We start from the raw sequence: 19,582 nt of genomic DNA, 5'->3' as shown, positions 1-19,582 counted from the left end.
CCTTCCTGAATTAAAATGCTAGTCTTCCTGCATCCCGTATTAATATTTCATAGCATTTCACAGAAAAACATCATAAAATGATGCCTTTAAATTTGCAAGGGCCCAAGTATTGCTTTCTAGCCAGTAATAGAAGTCGCTTTTCATACACAGTGATATCAGCAACCTGTAGCTTAATGTGTACAACCAATGCACAACCAATGTACATGTACTGCAGCTACTTCACCTTCAAGTTGGCAGGATTTGGTCTGTGCTGTTTGGAATGAGATGCTAATGTAGCTATCTACCACCATACAACATGCTGGCTTGCTTCTGTAGTTCACTTGAATTCTCAAACACTTCTGATTAATAAAGAGTCCTTGGCATTAGCATTCAGAGTCCCAGTTCAGGGCTGTCACGGCTGAAGGGGCCAAAATCTGCTTGGAGTCAAGAAGAGAACCTGATTGAATTCCCGGCGTCTCAGTCTATGAATGTGTAAGCACTTCATTTGTTCCAAGACAGGCACACAATGTGCTGGTGATGGGCACAGAAGGGTAGAGCATGCTCTGCGCCATGGACCAAGAACGCGAGTGCAGGTTCACAAGGGAAAAATAGGAAGAGATGTGTTTCCCTAAAGAAATAAGTCTTCTAAAATGGGGACAAGGCACACTATAAGAACACTATAGCTTGACTGTAAATAAATATTTGTTTGGTACTGTATACAATTCATATACTGTTACTTTTCCTCTCAAAGTAATATGACTGAGAATGAATGTCTGTGTCAACGGTGGAGCAGTCAATCCTGCATAATTTTTATTTCCATTTGGTCTGAGTATCATTGACAATTCTGATTACCTATTTGGTCCCAGAGGGGTAATAAGATAAAGCTCACCTTTCTTTCCCTACTATTTTTATTTAAATGAGGTCTTTATTATTTATCAAAACATGGCATATACAACAATATAGCAAAAACATAAGAATAAAAAAAACTCCAAAAGCGAAATATGGCCTCCAATATTTGTAGGAAAGCCAAAACTGAAATCACCAAAGCTGATAACTTATTATCCACCAGCTCCAAATATAGGATCGAGGCGAAGTACAAAAAGAATGCAGCCATAACAAACAACCTCAACAGACAGTTTTTATCAGCAGGTTTCAAAGAGAGAAGTTTTAAACATTTTTCTGAATCCATAATAGCTATTAATAGACATAGAGGCCCGGATTCACAAACAAGTCGCCTTACGTTAGGTGCCGGCAGGGCCTAGATAACGCCTAACAGCGCCTAACGTAAGTAGCTTAATTGGGTTTAAGTGACGCGATAATTGGACGCACCATTAAAATCTTAAAAAAAAAATAGCCGCCATTATGTGGCCTCCAAGACCAGCACCTAGATCTCTGGTGGCTAGCAGCACATAGAGATGCTAAAGCCTGGAAGTGGGCGTGTTTAGGGGCACCACCAGACTTAGGTGTCACTATGCACCGCTGGCCGTGATTCTGAAAGGACGCTAGGCACTGGGATGTAGGCCTGTTAAACCCTGGCCTATATTTCAAGTGCCTAGGGTCCCTGCTCACTGCGATTCTGGAAACAGCACCTGTCCGTGATTGACACACAGTAGGTGTCGCTTCCAGAATCAGCCCCAGGGAGACTATTCCATAACTGAGCTGCCAAAAATATAAAATCACGCCAGAAAATCGCCTTAAATCTGTCGTCTTTAACTGATGTAACTTTAAGCAGAGTTAATTAAGTCTTGATGGAAAGTGAGATTGTAGTAAACCTATCATGGAGACGAAACTAACAGGACAACATAAACCATGCAAAATCTTAAAAGTCAAACAGCCAGCTTTAAATTTTATTTGTGGGCTAACTGGAGGCCAATGCAAACTAATCAAAAGAAGAGTTACTGAATCAAACTGTGATTTCTCAAAAGTCAATCTTGCAAATGTGCCAAATTTTACCTCTCTGCACTCCTTGTACTAAGGGCTCCTTTTTCAAAACCGCGGTAGGGCCGGCGAGGTAAATGCTCAGACGCTCATAGAATTCTATGAGTGTCAGGGCATTTACTTCTCTAGTCCACAGTAGAAACCTCTACTGCAGTATTGTAAAAGCTAACGAAAGTGACTTAAATATGTGGACTAGCAAATTTTTGTGTAATTTAGAGGAAGATGCTTATTAGCCCAAGATTTTACTCAATACCTAGTTTTTCCAACCATATTAAAACTCATTTTATTAGAGTTCAGCTGTGAATCATTAGTCTATTTGTATTCTTCAAGTGAATCCAGTGGTGATCACCACCAATTAACTTGGCTTTTTAGCAGGCACTGATCCTAAACCCACCCTGATCATGGGAGGAAGAGTTTCTAGGGCCATGAAGATCTTGAGCCTGGATAAGTTCTTGGGTAATTTGAGTATTTCCAAATTTCAGGAAGGCATCCCTATAGAAGGGTTGGTTAATAAGTGGGATGATGAGTGCAGGCAAATGGTCCATCAATTTGCCTTTACATGAGTACAGCCAGCTGAATATTTTAAAGCCTCAAATTGATGTAATTCTAAATTATAGGAGACAAAAGTAGATAGGAAACGAACTTCAACCATGTAGACAGTATAATCAAAATGACAAATTGAATGTAGAAAGCATTTGAGAAACTTTAATCTGAAGATTGACATGGTTGAGAGAGTATGTTTTAGTGATGAAAACGCAAGAGTTAAAAATCAAGGGAGGCATTAAACAATGCTGTTGAGGAAAAGACAGAATTGGATACTTCTAAATGATCAAATGTTTTGTTTAGAAAATTGCATACACCAGGAAAAACAAGCCCAACTTGTCATTTTCCAATTTAGGAAATCTAAATGATGCATTTTGTCAACTGACCGATGAGCCTATACAGCAGTAGTATCCACTCTTAGTCCTTGAGGACTAATAAAAATCCAGGTTGTCAGCATATCTCTAATGAATATACATGAAGGAGATCTGCAAGTAGTGGAGGTATGCATGTGTAGTCATTAGGGCTAACCAGAAATCCTGACCTTTTGGCAGCTTATCAGGACTGGGAGTGAATACTATTGCTATACAGGCTATTCCAGTGATTCGCAACCCAGTCCTCAAGACACAAAGCAGATCTGGTTTTTAAGATATCCACAATGAATACACACGAGAGAAATTTGCATGTACTGTCCCCACTGTATTCTCATGCATATTCATTTATGGGTATCCTAAAAATCAGACTGGCTGGGTGTGTTCTGAGGTCTGGGTTGAGAATCCCTGGTCACTCGTATTCTGAAGTCTCTTAATTGGCAGCACTAGGAACCTTGCTCCAGGATGGTTAGTCCTGGATCAAAAGGAAATAGGTTTCTTAAGTCATTTGAGATGGCCCTTTGGGTCATTGGTACTAGATACAACTGGTTGACATTTTTTCATTTTACAGTATTTGTGGTAAATCTTCTTTAGGACTCAAATGAATTATTATCAGATCCTGACTATGGGATGTCACATGGGTCTATTTTATCCCCTTTGCTGTTAAATATTTATCTACAGCTATTAGATGCACTGAGAAGTCTGGGGGGGGGGGGGTTTGATTTTTTCTTCTATACTGATATACTGCTTTACATGGCACTAGATTATATTGTGATGCTGTGTTAACAAGAATCTCTGGTCTGGTTTCTATTAAATGCTGGCTGTCTAAAATTAAGCTTAGGCTTGATGTTAACAAAAACGACACTCTCTAGGTCATACAAATTAAAAGTCCTGGGATTATTCTTAATGCTAAACTCACAATACATGCCCCAAAGTATTAAAACTGGCATTTTTCATTGTTGCTAGGTAGGCAGTTTGAATCCTTACTCTTCAAAAGATAGGCTGGTTACTTTGATGCAGTTCCTGGTATTTAGTTGATTATGTTATTGCAGGATCCTGTACATCAATCTGCATATAAAAGTGAACAGAAGAGGCTTTGGTTAGGGTGCTTTTCTAAGGGAGGAAGGATTGTAGAAGACTTTCTAATACTATAGTTTGGGAGAATCATGATATTAAAATTGCAGATCAACTAAACTATTGCCAAGAATGGGAAACTAATGGAAAAACATGTCTTAACTATCTTATCAAGTCATCTAGTAATTTTTACTCACTTGCTGAACTATAAGAAAGATTTACCTTTGACCTTATTTCTTTGAGTACTACAACTTAAAAAGGCCTTAAATAAGAACTTACAAATAGGTTCTGAACTGATAGGTGAATCTTAACTACACCACAGCAGTATAGGAAGATCCTAAAACATGACATTCAGTATCTTGGTTCTGTAATAACATGGTTACAAATTACATATACAGTACAAACAACCTGAACCTGAACCTGAAATCTTAGTGGAAGCAGCAGCAAAGGAGATCTAATTCAAGGTATTACACAAATGGCACTAGACCCCCACATAGCAGAACTTGGCAGCTGTTGGATCCTGTAGGCCTATGGTAAGAAAACTAGAATTCTTACATGTATATTTTGGTAGTATGGAAAATGCTGATATGACTGGAGATATGAAGGGAAGGGATTTTGAATTTAGCTCATTTCTTTTCCAGTTGCAGCTCAAAGCAAGTTACATTTCAGTACAGTATGGGTTTTTTCTGTCCTAGAGCACTTACAATCTAAGTCTATACATGAGACAATGGAGATTTAAACTGACTTTCTCACAATCCCAAGAAAGCCACAGTGGGTTTCAATTAGGCTTATCTGGTTCTTTGAACACTGCTCTAAACATTAGACATCTAAAGGGTCACGGATTTGATATACTGCCTTTTTGTACTACAACCAAACCGGTTTATATTTGTTATACTGTATGCAGGTACTTTGTCCCTAGTGGGCTCACAATATAAGGTGGGGAGGGGGGTTTGTACCTGGAGCAATGGAGAGTAGAGTGATTTCCCCAGTATTGGAAACAAGTATGCCACAAAAACCTAGAGAAATTCAGCTTCATGATTTTGCTGACAGCAACAAATTATGGAAGAATACATTAGGCTATCATCAGCATTAATGGGCAAGCAAAGACTATTCCAAGACATTGGTACGCAACTTTAATTTGTACAGTGAGCACAAGGTGAGAAAATTCAACATATCCTCTCTTATGAAAATATAATCTATAGGCAAGAAATTGAGCTGTCTGTATTTAACAAGACTTGGTCATCCTTCCTGAGGATATGCTCTAAACATAGCTCTAAACATAGCATGCACTGAAACATTCAGACCATGTATACTAGACTTAAATCTTTACACTAAGATCTAAATACACTTTATTGCTAGGGCTCCTAGCTTTTAAAGAAATTGTGTGCTCTCAGTGAGCCCCAATAGATTCCCAGAATGTTTTATTGGCATTGGGTGATCAAATTTGGAGAAACATGATGTCAGATAAAGGCCAAATGGCCCATCCAGTCTGCCCATCCGCAGTAACCATTATCTCATCCTCTCTCTAAGAGATCCCACATGGCTATCCCAGGCTTTCTTGAATTCAGACACAGTCTCTGGCTCCACCACCTCTTCCGGGAGATTGTTCCATGCATCTAATACCCTTTCTGTAAAAAAGAAAATATTCCAAAGCCTATCACCTCTTAACATCATCTTATGTTCTTTCATTCCAGAGCTTCCTTTCAAATGAAAGAGATGCAACTCATGCACATTTATGTCATGTAGGTATTTAAATGTCTCTATCATATCTCCCCTTGCCCGTCTTTCCTCTAAAGTATACATATTGAGATCTTTACGTCTGTCCCCATATGCTTTTTAACGAAGACCATGCACCATTTTAGTAGCTTTCTTCTGGACCGACTCCGTCCTTTTTACACCTTTTTGAAGGTGCAACCTCCAGAATTGTACACAATATTCTAAATGAGGTCTCACCAGAGTTTTATACAGGAGCATCAATACCTCCGTTTTCCTACTGGTCATACCTCTCCCAATGCACCCTAGCATCCTTCTAGCTTTCGTCGTCACCTTTTCAACCTGTTTGGCCATCTTAAGATCATCACATACAATCACAGCCAAGTCCAGCTCTTCTGTCATGCACATAAGTTCTTCACCCCTAAACTGTACCGTTCCCTTCGGTTTTTGCAGCCCAAATGCATGACCTTGCATTTCTTAGCATTAAATTTTAGCTGCCAAATTTCAGACCATTCTTCAAGCTTCGCCAGGTCTTTCTTCATGTTATTCATACCATCCTGGGTGTCTACTCTATTGCAGATTTTGGTATCATCTGCAAAGAGACAAATCTTACCCGACAGCCCTCCAGCAATATCGTTTGTAAAAATAGCAGGCCTAAGAATAGAACTTTGAGGCACACTACTGGTAACACCCCTGGTAACATCCCTTTCCTCAGAGCAATCTGCATTGATCACTGCCCTCTGTCACCTTTCACTCAACCATTTCTTGACCCAGCCCGTCACTTTAGGACCCATCCCGAGGGCAATAAGTTTATTTATTAGACGTCTGTGTGGAACACTGTCAAAGGCTTTGCTAAAATCTGAATACACCACATCTAGTGCACTCCCTCTATCCAATTCTCTGGTCACCCAGTCAAAGAAATTGATCAGATTTGTCTGGAAAGACCTACCTCTAGTGAATCCATGTTGCCTCCGGTCCTGTAACCCACTGGATTCCAGAAACTTCACCATTCTCTGTTTCAAAAGCATTTCCATTAATTTGCTTACCACAGAAGTAAGACTTAGCCTGTAATTCCCTACTTCTTCCTTACTTCCACTTTTGTGTAGAGGGACCACATCCATCCTTCTCCAATCCTCCGGTACCACTCCCGACTCTAAAGACTCATTGAAAAGGTCAGTCAGTGGAACCACCAGACCTTCCCTAAGTTCCTTCAGCACCCACGGATGTACACCATCTGGTCCCATTGCTTTGTCTACTTTTATTTTAGTTAGATCTTCATGAACACAACCCTCTGAAAATCGATCAGGGTCTACGACTCCTCCATCCCTATTCATGTTTGTCTTCTGCGGTCCCGCTCCCGGCGCTTCAGCCATAAACACAGAACAGAAATATTTGTTAAACAATTCAGCCTTTTCTTTATCAGCTTCTACTAAACCTTATAAACCCTCCCCAGATCCCATCGCTCATGCTATCCATCAATTCTTGTAAGCTCCCTGGGAATGCCCAGACCAACTCTTATTGTAAACCGCCTAGAACTGAAAGGTATTGGCAGGATAAAAAACAGTAATGTAATGTAATATTTTATTTCTCCCCTTCACCTTTGAGTCTCACAGTGCCACTTTTGCACTTTTTCCTATCACTAATATATCTAAAAATGTCTTGTCTCCCCATTTTTCCGTGTCAGCTATTTTTTTCTTCCATTTGCATCTTTGCTTTCCTGACTACATGACCAGCCTCTCTTAACTTTTCAAGATATTTTTGCCTGTCTTCCTCTTTCTGTAATCTTTTGTAGTTTATGAAAGCTAAATTCCTTACCTTCTCAGCTACTGCTTTTGAGAACCAAAGCAGCCTTCTTATCCTCTTACTTTTACTTACTTGCCTCACAAAAAGGTTTGTCGCTCTTACAATTTCTCTTAAAATTTCCAAACAGTTCAGAATATGCCCAAGTACCTGACTTTCAGAAAGCTTTGTAAAACCTGGCCCTTTAGTGAAGATTTTATTTATATTCTTATTCTATTTTAATTATGTCTTTATTGTGATATTGTTTAGATAACATAAATATATACAATCAAACCTCGGTTTGCGAGTAACGCAGTTTGCAATTGTTTTGCAAGACGAACAATAGACTCGAATAAATTGTAATTTGCATATCGAGCGTTGACTCGATTTGCGATCCCCCACCCCACCCCAGGAACTGGCTTTGCTGCTCACCCCCTTCACGACCGAGATTGCCTCCTCCCCCCACTGACTGGCCCTGTCCTTATCCGTGCGCTGGTATGGGAAGTGCCTGCTGCTGGTTCTCTGCTGTGCTGCTGCAGGGCCTTGAGCATCTGCGTATGCTCAAGGCCTTCTGGCTCTCACCCTCTCCGAGATTTTCATGAGATCTCAAGGCCCCGCAGCAGCCCAGCAGAGATCCAGCAGCAGGCACTTTCAGCACTGGCACACGGGTAAGGACAGGGACGGCCAGTGGAGGGAGGAGGCAATCTCAGTCACGAAGAGAGCAGCGCTGGTGGCCTTAGGGGAGCAGCAAAGCCGGTTTCCGGGGTGAGGTGTCAAAGTGGAGGACAGCAGTGGGAGAAGACAGAAGAAGCAATTTGGGTCAGGTTGGGTTGGGGGTTGGATTGGGTGTCGGCTCGGCTCAGGGGTCAGGTCGGAGAGATGTACATAAGTCAGTGGAACGAATCATCCGAGTTGCCATTATGGCCTATGGGGAACTTTGCTTTGATATACAAGCACTTTGGATTATGAGCATGCTTCTGGAACGAATTATGCTCGCAAACCAAGGTACCACTGAATTTCATTATGAAGGCTCCACTGTTATTTACATGCAGTGATCTGAGGAACTTGACACTACTGACTTTAGCACTTGCATAGGTGGTAAGTATGGTGAAGAAGCATTTATTCCCACTATAACATTATCTATGCTAGTGACAACTCTGCTAAATAGATGTGGTGGCTAGAAATAGAACAAGATAGGCAAGGGAACGTAATAAGGGACCCAAAGACAGCAGTTCTCCTTACCTCTTCATCTTTGACATTCACATCTACCACTTTTGATAGGATGGTTTGTGTCACATGGTCAATGTTGTTTTCCCTGCAGTAATCAAAAATGTTTTTATCTTCTTCCCTATATACAAGCAAAAGACAGAAAAAAGTCATATTTTTGTTTTTGCTGAGTAAGAGGCAACGAGAGACTCTGCTGAGCAGTGTGTAGCTTTGAGCTCAAGAATGCATTTATATTTTTAGTGAAAGCGATAGCAGTTTCTAGCATGGGGAACCGTGCTGAATGGCTCGCTCTGCTCCCAACGTTCATAGGAATTCAATGAGCGTCGGGAGCAGAGCAAGCCATTCAGCGCAGCTCCCTGTGCTAGAAACTGCTATCGCAGTTTCATAAAAGGAGGCCTATGACTTTCTCTGTGGGCAATACTGCAGTGCTCAACAGACAACGAAAGCCATATGGAAAGTAATTTTAGAAGGCAAAATAAGAGTTATTTTTAAGCTATTTCACAAAGACACATAAAGGAAGATTATGTACCTATCTTGTTAATCTTCTTTCTAGGAGATAGCAACATCAGTCTTGAACCAGTGAGTTTATGCATCTTCACCCAAGGGGTGTACACAGAGAGCCTAATTTGCATTTTTCTGCTCTGCCTCCCTTCTCCCTGGGCTGTCCTGTATTTTTCAGTTCATATCAAAGCAGGTGGTCAGCCCTAGAGAAAAAACATAAGGAGGGAGGGGCACAGGGACTTTCCCCAAGTAACAAGTCTGTGCTGCTCACAACAAACAACAATAATATTAACAACTAACAGGCACGGTGTTCTATAGGATATCCCCTGGTTTCTTTTCCGAGTACTTGCTAGAGACCAAGGGAAGAAGCAAACTGTAATTCTCTCTATATAAAGGCATTTTGCAAAAAGAAACTAGACAACTCCAAATTATACAAAATACAGCAGTTAAAATCATCACAAACTCAAGGAAATACGACCATGTTATGCCTCTCTTAAAATATGCTCACCGGCTCCCAGTGCCCCATAGAATAACCTTTAAGCTGGCTCTCTTAACCTTTAAAATCCGTCAAACAAAACAACCTGCATTTCTCGATAAACTTCTTATCTCGTACACTCCCTTTAGGACAGGGGTAGGGAACTCTGGTCCTCGAGAGCCGTATTCCAGTTGGGTTTTCAGGATTTCCCCAATGAATATGCATGAGATCTATTTGCATGCACTGCTTTCAATGCATATTCATTGGGGAAATTCTGAAAATCCGACTGGAATACAGCTCTCGAGGACCGGAGTTCCCTACCCCTGCTCTAGGATATTAAGATCAACAGACCAACATCTCTTATCAATACCATATTTAAAAATTATTAATACAAGGTACGCAGACATCTTCTTGGTTACTGTCCCCCAAACATGGAAACTTTTAGCAGCCCATATAAGAGAAGAATCAACTTGTGAAAGATTCAAGGGCTCTCTGAAGAGTTTTCCTTTCAGAGATGCCTTCGAGAACTGACCCACTTGTCTCCTAATCTTTATGCCACACAAGTCACAATATTGAAATTTGCATTTTGGGCTCTAATTGGCTGTTTTTTTAACTCTATGCCCTAATGTTTTAGCCTTTTTTGTTCCTCTTTACTATAATAATTTGTAGTTCTACCCCTCCTTCCCTGAGCCTCAAGTAAGTAATGCTGACGTCAGTTAATATTGACTCCTTTTACAAAACTGCAATCGCAGTTTCTAGCACGGAGAGCTGCGCTGAATGGCCTGCGCTGCTCCCAACTCTCATTGAGTTCCTATGAGCGTTGGGAGCTGCACAGGCCATTCAGCATGGCTCCCTGCGCTAGAAACTGCTATCACAGTTTTGTAAAAGAGGGGATATATGTTCTTTTACCCCATTTTTATTATGGAAATCGCTTAGAAATTTTATAAGCGTTGTATCGAATTTTTTAAATAAAACTTGAAACTTGAATAATAAATTTGTCTGGAGCTACATACAAGTCCAAGACAGAATGGCAGGCTAAGAATCATCTGACAGAGCAGGCTTCAAGACTGATATTCCTATCTCCTAGAAAGAAGATTAACAAGTAGGTACACAGTCTTCCCTTCTAGTTCAGTAGGAAGTTGGTCTTTAACCAGTAGGACATATTGAAGCAGTCCCTGGAATCTAGGGTACGACAGATGAGCCTGCTGATAGCACTGAAGCTCTGAAAGCAGTTTCCAATTTTGCTGCTACAACCACCCTGTAAAATGTTGTAAACATATGGAGGAGAAGACCACTTGGTCATTCTACAAATCTCTTCCATGGACACTGCCTTGGACTCTGCCCAGGAGCAAGCCACACTTCTACTGGAGTGGACCTTCAGGTATCTTACTGCTCCCAATATAAGCCGATGAAAGGCCTTTCAAATCCTTCTGGAAGTGGTCGACTTTGAAGCTGGCTGTCCCTGGCAGCTAGTGCCCGCTAAGAGAAAAAGATGATCTGACAGCCGAAACTCATTAGTCACTTCTAAGTAATGTAGCAAAACTCTGCACATATCTAGCAGTTTCATAATCTTGTCCATCTTCTTGTATCCCGAAGGTGAACATACAGGCATCAAACCTCCTGGTTGACATGAAAACTGGACACTACCTTTGGCAAGAAGGACAGACTGTACAGAGTACTATTCCCATCTCTGATATTCTGAGAAAAGGTACTCTGCAGGATAGGGCCTACATCTCCGGTACTTGTTGTGCAGACATGATAGCCACCAAAAAAAGCTGCTTTCACAGCCTTCTCCAATGGCTCATATGGTGCTCTAGCTAAAGCTTGCAGGAAGAGATTCAGATTTCACTCTGGAAAAGGGTGCCATATTGGCAGATGCAGACGTAATGCTCCCTTAAAAAATATGGCTGCATCTGGATGAGAGGCCAATCTTCCTTTGTTGGTCTGAGGTCTGAAGCACAAGAGGCACACGATTTGTACTTTGAGGAAGCCCATTGCAAGTCCTTCTTAAAGAAATGCTAACACTACTGCAATCAGGGCCGTAGCTGGGTCCTCGTTCTTTTGCGCACACCAACTCTAGAAGCCCTTCCTGGCCTTTGTGTAGGCTGATAGTGTTGTCTGCTTCTTGGACCTCAGGAGAGTGGCAATAACCACCACCGAATAGCCTTTGTGCATTAATGCTGAGCACTCAAGAGCCATGCCTTAAGAGCAAAGTGTTTCAGATTTTCCAGGGCAATAGAGACCTGTGTTAGCAATCCTGGATGACACGGTAGTCTGAAACCCTGGTCCAATTGTAAATGGACCAGATCCGCACACCATGGCCACCTCAGCCAATCTGGCATCACCAGGACTATAGGTCTCTGATGATCCATTATACCTCGCAAGACCCTGCCTATCATGGACCACGGAGGAAAGGCATACAGCAGCCCCTCCCAGGGCCATGGCTACACCAGAGCATTCAAGTCGTTGCTTCTGGGCTCGTATCTTTGGCTGAAGAACCAAGCTGCTTTCTTACTTGATGCTAATGCTATGAGATTAACTATCGGATGCCCCCAACGACTTATGATGGTGTCAAACACCACCTGAGATACAGTCCATTCCCTGAGTTCTAGGGTCTGGCAGCTGAGAAAATCTGCTTGAACATTCTCCACTGTGGCTACTGAGATTACCAACAGATGGTTTTCTGCCTAATAAACAGCATTTGGGCCTCCAAATACAGAGGGGCCCTCTTGGTATCTCCTTGCCGGTTGACATACACTACTGCCATTGCATTGTCTGAGAATACTTGGACTACTTTGCACTATAAGAAGTTGCCTAGCATTTGCAGCACCAGGTAGATAGCCCTCAGTTAAAAGCTGTTGATCGACCACTTCCTATGTGCAGAGGACCACCGCCCCTGCACCAGGTGCTCCTCGCAATATGTTCCCCAGCCAAAAAGGCTGGCATCGTCATCAGCCTTACTCAGGTAAATATGCGAAGATGTGATGTTTGTAGAATCATTTATAGGCCCATAGTGCCTCCTAAATAGGAGTGCTCCCACATTAATATTTTGCAAGCCCCACACTCTAATGGAAAAATTAGCGTGGGATCTGCAAAATAAAAATTAAAAGCCTCATTCAGGACTCTCCCTACAAAGCCAAAGCAGTGACCCATCTGAAGCAATTGTACAGAAGCCCATAGGAATTGAATGGATTTCGGTGCATTTGCCACTGGAGAATCACTACCACAGCCCTGCAAAAGAAGCCCTGAATCTGTGCTTAGAACGCAGGAAAGTCCTGCACTAAGATGCGCTATATCCCCTCTCCAGCAGGGCACCTGATCACAATTACACCCCTCCCCCGATCCAGCAGGGGAGAATACTTTAAATATATATTTTTTATTTCTCTTGATACTTATTTTTTATCTCTATTTTTTATTTATTTTTAATTCTATCTTTAAATTTATTTATTCATTACTTGGTGGAATATTCATTTCTATCTCTATATCTATCTCTGTCTTTATATTTTATCTTTATTTTTCATAAATTGTCTCTTCAGGTACTTTAGTTAGATTGTGAGCCTTTGGGACAGTTAGGGAATTTCCAAGTACCTATCTTATTTATTTTTATTTATTGTATCTTTTAAATGCATTCATTTTTGTAAACCGCTTAGAAACCTCACAGTTATTAGCGACATATAAGAATTAAATTAAATTAAATATCCAGATTCTAACATCATTTAGTAAAAAGACTCCTAATTCTCTTAAATACAAGCTTCTTCACAGAAATTACACACATTGAAATTTCTTTCTGAGCAGTTATCTTGAAGTTTAACAAGGCTGGTGTTATATTATGTTTTAATGCAGCTTTGATCCAGTAAAGATTAATGTTTTATATATTCACAGTATAACTGGAGTCTTATTGCTCCCGAGTACCAAATGCATTGCTTGGTCAAAATAAATTTCAGAACAATAGACACATCCAATAATGTCTTGTTCCTACTGCCTGTTTGGCTAAAAATAAGAAGTAAATGAGTTGAATTAGTCTGTTGGGCTCTATTTCAAACATCACCTATCAAAAGAATATAAGAATAGCCATACTGGATCAACTCGAAGGTCCATCTAGCCCAGTATCCCGTTTCCAACAGTGGTCAGTCCAGGCCACAAGTCTATAATGTGGACCTCAAAACTTTCCTGTGGTCCATAAAGATGGGAATATGTAAATAGGCTTCTGTTAGAACTAGAGAGGCCAGAAACTCCCCCAGCATCACCGAGGCAATGGCTAACCTGTCTGTTTCCTTGCGGAAGCACAGGACCTTGAGAGCAGCATTTACCGACTTCAGGTTCAGAATCAGCATACAATCCTCTGAGTATCTTTTGGGTACAATGAAATAAATGGATTATCTGCCAATCCTGTTTTTTTTTTGTCCAGGACAGCTTCAATATCTACTAGGTCTAATAGTCTCTACATAGTAGCTTGGACTTTGACCACTTTTTCTGGTCTTCTCACCAGGGAGTCTACGAATAGGTCTGGGAGGGGACAAAATGAAAAGCTATTGAAATTTGGTGTCTGTGGGATACAGCTTAGTCATGGCCTTTGCTACCTGGACGAGATCCTCTGGAGCATGCATTGTATATCCTGCTAATAAATTCCAGAGCCTCTGTGGGCGCCCCAGGGTTTCCTAGTAGTGGTGCACCCGCGCTTTGCTGGTGTCACACTATTGGCATTTCCAAGCTCTAACCCAGATTTCTGACCTGTTATTTGGACAATTTGGATCCCCAAACCACCAGAGGAACTAGAGAAGGTTAAGCCCGTGCCTCCCCCCCACATGCTGTGCTGCATGTGGAAAACGGATGGTCCTTAGCTAGCCATCCACCACAAATCTGGCATGAATCCAGAGTATCCTGGCCTGAGCAGTCCCATCTAACCTAATTTTGAGCAAAATTGAGGTATTTTGAGGCAGATAGAGGCTTTTATTAAAAAATCAGGAAATCCAAGATGGTAGCAATTTTGGCACTACATTGTTAGGAGCTATAGTGGTATTCTAAAAATAGCGATTTTTGAATTTTAAGGGAGGAGGACCCTGGTCCTTGCCCCAGAACCCCTAAAAAACCCTACTTATGGAGATACCCCCAATTTCGTTTTATAGGTTGTCAGCCCCTGTATTCACTGTGCAATGCTTGTGCTGGGAGCTGCATAGGCTGTCACTACAGCCAGCTGAAGGGGAGTTTCAAGTTTCAATTTATTTGATATGCCGCAAATACAACCACAGTTAGTCGAAGCGGTTTACAATAATAATATATTATTAAAAGAAAATTAAAACAAAAATTAAAAAGATATAACAAGGGAGGCAATAAACGAAAACAAAAATTCAACCAACATACAAACAAGAAAGGGGAGGTTACAATTAAAAAAAAAAAAAAAAAAAAGATTGGGGAAGGGAAGGAGTGGAAGCTGGAAAACCGGATTACTTGCTTCTTTCAACTGCCTCTCAGTCCTTCCTGTGGGACTGAGACCTCAACACCCTACCGAAACTTGCATATGCACTAGCCCTGATCCTGGAAAACCACCATGGAGCTGATCAGTCTGTGCTCAAGCTCACTGTGGACAGAACCTGGGGCAAGCCGTGCTCCCAAGGGACCGATTCCTAAGCTTCCGAACTATTAGTGCAGGCTGGCCAAGCAGGTGGCCCTTTATCTACAGATTTCTAAGAACATAAGAATATAAGAAACGGCTTCACCGGATCAGACCTTAGGTCCATCTAGTCCGGCGACCCGAATACGCGGAGGCCAAGCTAGGTGTTCCCTGATGGAGACCTTGTTAACCCGTATCCCTCAATGTGATTTGCAAGAAGGTGTGCATCCAACTTGCGCTTGAATCCCAGAAAGGTAGTCTTCGTCACAACCTCCTCTGGGAGAGCATTCCAAGCGTCCACCACTCGCTGTGCGAAACAGAACTTCCTGACATTTGTCCTGGACCTGCTGCCCCTCAGTTTCAGTCCATGACCTCTTGTCTGTGTCACATTTGGCAATATGAATAACGATGTTTCTTGCTCTATTTTGTCAAATCCTTTTAGTGAAAATCTGTATTCTTCCATAGCCAGAGATGTCCCGAAACCGGGAGCCTCTGTAGTACCAAAAAGTCTCTCGACCGGATCATAAAATCCCCAAAAAGATAGAAATAACCATGAGCAGAACAGACAGGCTCCTAACACCTCGCTTTTAGAGAGAATAAGTGAGGAATATAGGACAGCTCAGTTAGAAGGAAGGTGGAGTGGAAAACTGCAAATTAGGCTCTCTATACACACCCCGTGGGTAAAGTTGCATAAACCCACTGGTTCAAGACTGGCATTCCTATTGAACTAGAAAGGCGTATTTTAGATAGAAAACAGAAATTAGAATTAAGATGTCTGGGCTAGGACATGTCAAATTCTGATAACAGTTTAGAAAAAAATATATCAAAGAGCCTTTTCTAAAACATAAGCAGGAATGAATGTGTATGAGTTGCTAGGTGCAGTAGTAGCATGAATTTTGCATTTGTCAACATCTTAAATATCAATGGAGGTAACATATATGTTTAAATATTGGCACTTATATGTATGCATATGTTGGTATTTCAGAACCTTGACATGTACATACTATCACACAGATATGTGTAAATGCCATTTGGAAACCCACACATCTAGATTTTCCCAACTAGGTATAACGCCCACAATGACTTGGTACTATCAATTTCAGGCGATGAGTTCCCCTAAAACCCTTTTACAAAGTACTTATCAAAATGAACACTTTTGCAAAACCTACACTTCTCCATGCGGAGCTGTAACATATATTTAATTTTTGGCCCCACACTAGCCAAGCCGAAATACACCCAGTCTACGCCACTTGCTATATGATTGTATTGAAGATATATATATATACCGTATATATATATATATATATATATATATATATATAATCTCAGCTTCTCATCACCGTACATATTTCTACATAAGTATACCATGGATAAATTTTATAAAGACCCTTTTCTGCAAGAATAAACAGGGTTTACTTCTGGTTTTTAAAAAAAAAAAAAAAAAGTCATAAAATTATCCCCATAATGCCTATTCACCAGAAGGAGAACTGAAACAGTTTTACCTTACTCACATGAACATAACCACACATCCCTGCTCCCCCCCTTCCCCTCCTTACAACAAAGCTGGAACTCATGGTCTTCCTGCCTGAGAAACACATATACACTGTATCTTCTTCCTAGTTACCGCCCTCAGTTAGGTTTTTCAACTTTTATTCCTTCTCCATCCACCGTTCAGAACTTTCCATTTCTTGCATTTTTTTTGTACATATGCTCCAATTCATTAGCTACTGTTGGAGACAGGATACTGTGTTTGATGGACCTTGGTCTGACTCGGCAGTGGGGGGGGTTATGTTCTTAAGTTGATCTTGGTCTATTGTACAAATTTTTCTAACACAGATACTGAAGAGAAAAATAAGTAAACAAAGCACACAACCACCAATGCAGTCAATTAAAGGAAAAAAAAAATCCTGAAAGAGTCCACAACAGGAGTACAGATGTTTAGCAAGGCTCTTTCTAAGCTACTATCATCACAACCAACACACAATGGTCTTCCAAGACATTTCTCTAGGACAAAGTTTTGTGTAGTTAACATGTTTGCCAATTAGAATCACAATCTCATTGTTACATGATGCAAAAAAATTGGTGAAAAAATTGACTTCACCCACCCAACCAGATTACCCCTCTCCTCAAGTCACTTCATTGGCTCCCTATCCATTTCTGTATACATTTCAAACTGCTCTTACAGACCTACAAGTATATTCGCTCAGCAGTTCCTCAGTATCTCTCCTCTCTCCCCATACTACCCCACCCCACCCCAGGCATTCTGCTCATCAGATAAGTCTCTCTTATCTGTACCCTTCACCTCAACAGCCAAATCCAGACTCTGGCCCTTCTACCTTGCTGCACCATATGCCTGGAACAAGCTGCCTGATTCGATACATCAAGCACCCTCTCTGGCAGTATTCAAATCCAGACTCAAAGTCCACTTTGTCTAATTAACGTTCACATCCCCCCCTCCTACTCCCCTACAAAAAAATCAATTTTAACCTTTTTTAGCTTTGTAAACTGGCCAGGTGCACGTCGATGGTCGGTATATTAAAATTTAATTAAATTTGAAACAAACTTGAAACTTCTTTGAAAATGCTTTCAATTCCACCTTCTAAACACCAATATTTGTTTTATCATTCCCTCTGTAATTTCTCCACCTGAGCACGGTGTATTGATGCATCTTCTTGCCCACTTTGTCTGTCTTGCCTAGATTGTAAGATTTTTTGAGCAGAGACTCTCTCTTCTGTGTTTTGATGTACAGTGCTGCGTATATCTAGTAGTACTATAGAAATGATTAGTAGTAGTGAATGAATTCAATATCAGCCTTCCTTTCATCTTATTTGGATACATCAATCTGTTTACATTCAAAGAAACTAATTTAAACTCTGTCACCATCTTCTACCATTAGTTTGAAAGGGCTTTTTGTGGAGTAATTGATACATTAAACAAACAAACAAAACAAAAGTTAACTGCTAAGTTGATCCAGCCAAGGAACTTATTCTCATTCATTTTGTAGGTTAACAGGTCCTCAAAGTCAGATGATGATTTTAATTCATTGTATTTCATATCTTTGTCAGTTTAAGCTGCCAATGTCATACAATTAGTTTGCTTGTAACCTTTGAAATGCTTTTCCAACTTTAAATCTTGACACTGGGTCTCTAAGATAGCATAAATTCTAAACTTGTAATCTCCATACTAAACCAACATACAAATAAAATTAACTCAGTCACCATCTAGCAGAAGAGAAAATAGGTCTCTAGGCTCAGACCAATATACTAGAATCCTTTCACATTTCAAATTGATTGCCTACATTTTCTGCAGAACTTTGCGATGAGGATTAAACAAAAAGTGCAGTCATATAGATACAGTACCATAAGACAAAGCAACAGTATGGCTCTCAAGAACAAATCTGTAAAACCACCAATGGCAGGTGACATTGAAACAATGCGTACTCAATAGTCTTCCAGGGTTGGGTAAGACAGCAAACTTATAAAACCACAGGTCTGAATCCATGTGACAGTAAGGGCACAATTCAGGGAGGAAGTTTATAAATGAAGGTTCAAAAGAAACTACATCAGAAATTGCCATTCACATCATAGGATCTAGAGCAGTGGTCTTAAACTCGCAGCCTGAGGGCCACATGCGGGCCCGCCAGGTACTATTTTGCAGCCCCCAGTCTATACTAGTGCTGTCTGTACTAGTGCTGCCCGCTCGTTGCAGTGTCCTCCGGCTTCCCCCCTGGTCTCCTGCTCTTTCCTTCAGATAATTACCGCAGCCTGCAGAGAGGATTGCCGTGGGGGGGACATGCAGGCCTTCGGGGGGGCGAGATTTATAAACTATAAAGAGTTTTACCTCATGCAAAACTGTCATTTCTTTAATAAGACATTAACTATTTTTTCTGTGGCCCTCCAAATGCATACAAATAAAAAATGTGGCCCTGCAAAGGGTTTGAGTTTGAGACCACTGATCTAGAGCATGAGAAATAAGGAAATAAGTACAAAGTGACAACAATGATAAAGATCCTTCAGGATGCACCTATCAATTGCTCACATTGTGAAACAAAATCCAGCAAAACAGTAGGAACTGTGAAATCATTGGTAGTATTATCAAAAGTTAACACGTAACCAAGGAGGATAAATCAGCTCATAGCATACATCAAAGGCCCTGAGCTGTGACCTCACCTTGACAAACTGCTTGCACTTGAGCACTGTAGTTTGGAAACATTTACGACCACATTTATGCAGTGAGATCTAGTTTAGGCATAGGTGAGGATAGCCATTTATTTATTCCACTTGATGTATCACGCAAGGCCTACACATAGGCATCTAGGCGGCTCACAAAACTAAAATCAGACTAGGGCTTGTGATGAGAGCTTTAAAAATTAGT

General features: G+C 40.9%; 1 protein-coding gene across 1 annotated transcript in view; it reads right to left on the bottom strand.

Moving 5' to 3' along the window:
* The window catches only part of ACBD6 (acyl-CoA binding domain containing 6), a 251,487-nt gene that overhangs the window by 113,874 nt on the left and 118,031 nt on the right, over positions 1 to 19,582 (bottom strand). Inside the window, exon 5 of the mRNA XM_033916788.1 lies at positions 8,637 to 8,742. Coding sequence (XP_033772679.1) covers positions 8,637 to 8,742 — 106 coding nt within the window. The remainder of the gene's footprint in view (positions 1 to 8,636; positions 8,743 to 19,582) is intronic.

The sequence above is a fragment of the Geotrypetes seraphini genome, chromosome 12, assembly GCF_902459505.1.
Source record: "Geotrypetes seraphini chromosome 12, aGeoSer1.1, whole genome shotgun sequence".
Taxonomy (NCBI): Eukaryota; Metazoa; Chordata; class Amphibia; order Gymnophiona; family Dermophiidae; genus Geotrypetes; species Geotrypetes seraphini.
The sequence above is the reverse complement of the archived record's forward strand: the minus strand, read 5'-3'. Positions and strand labels throughout refer to the sequence as shown.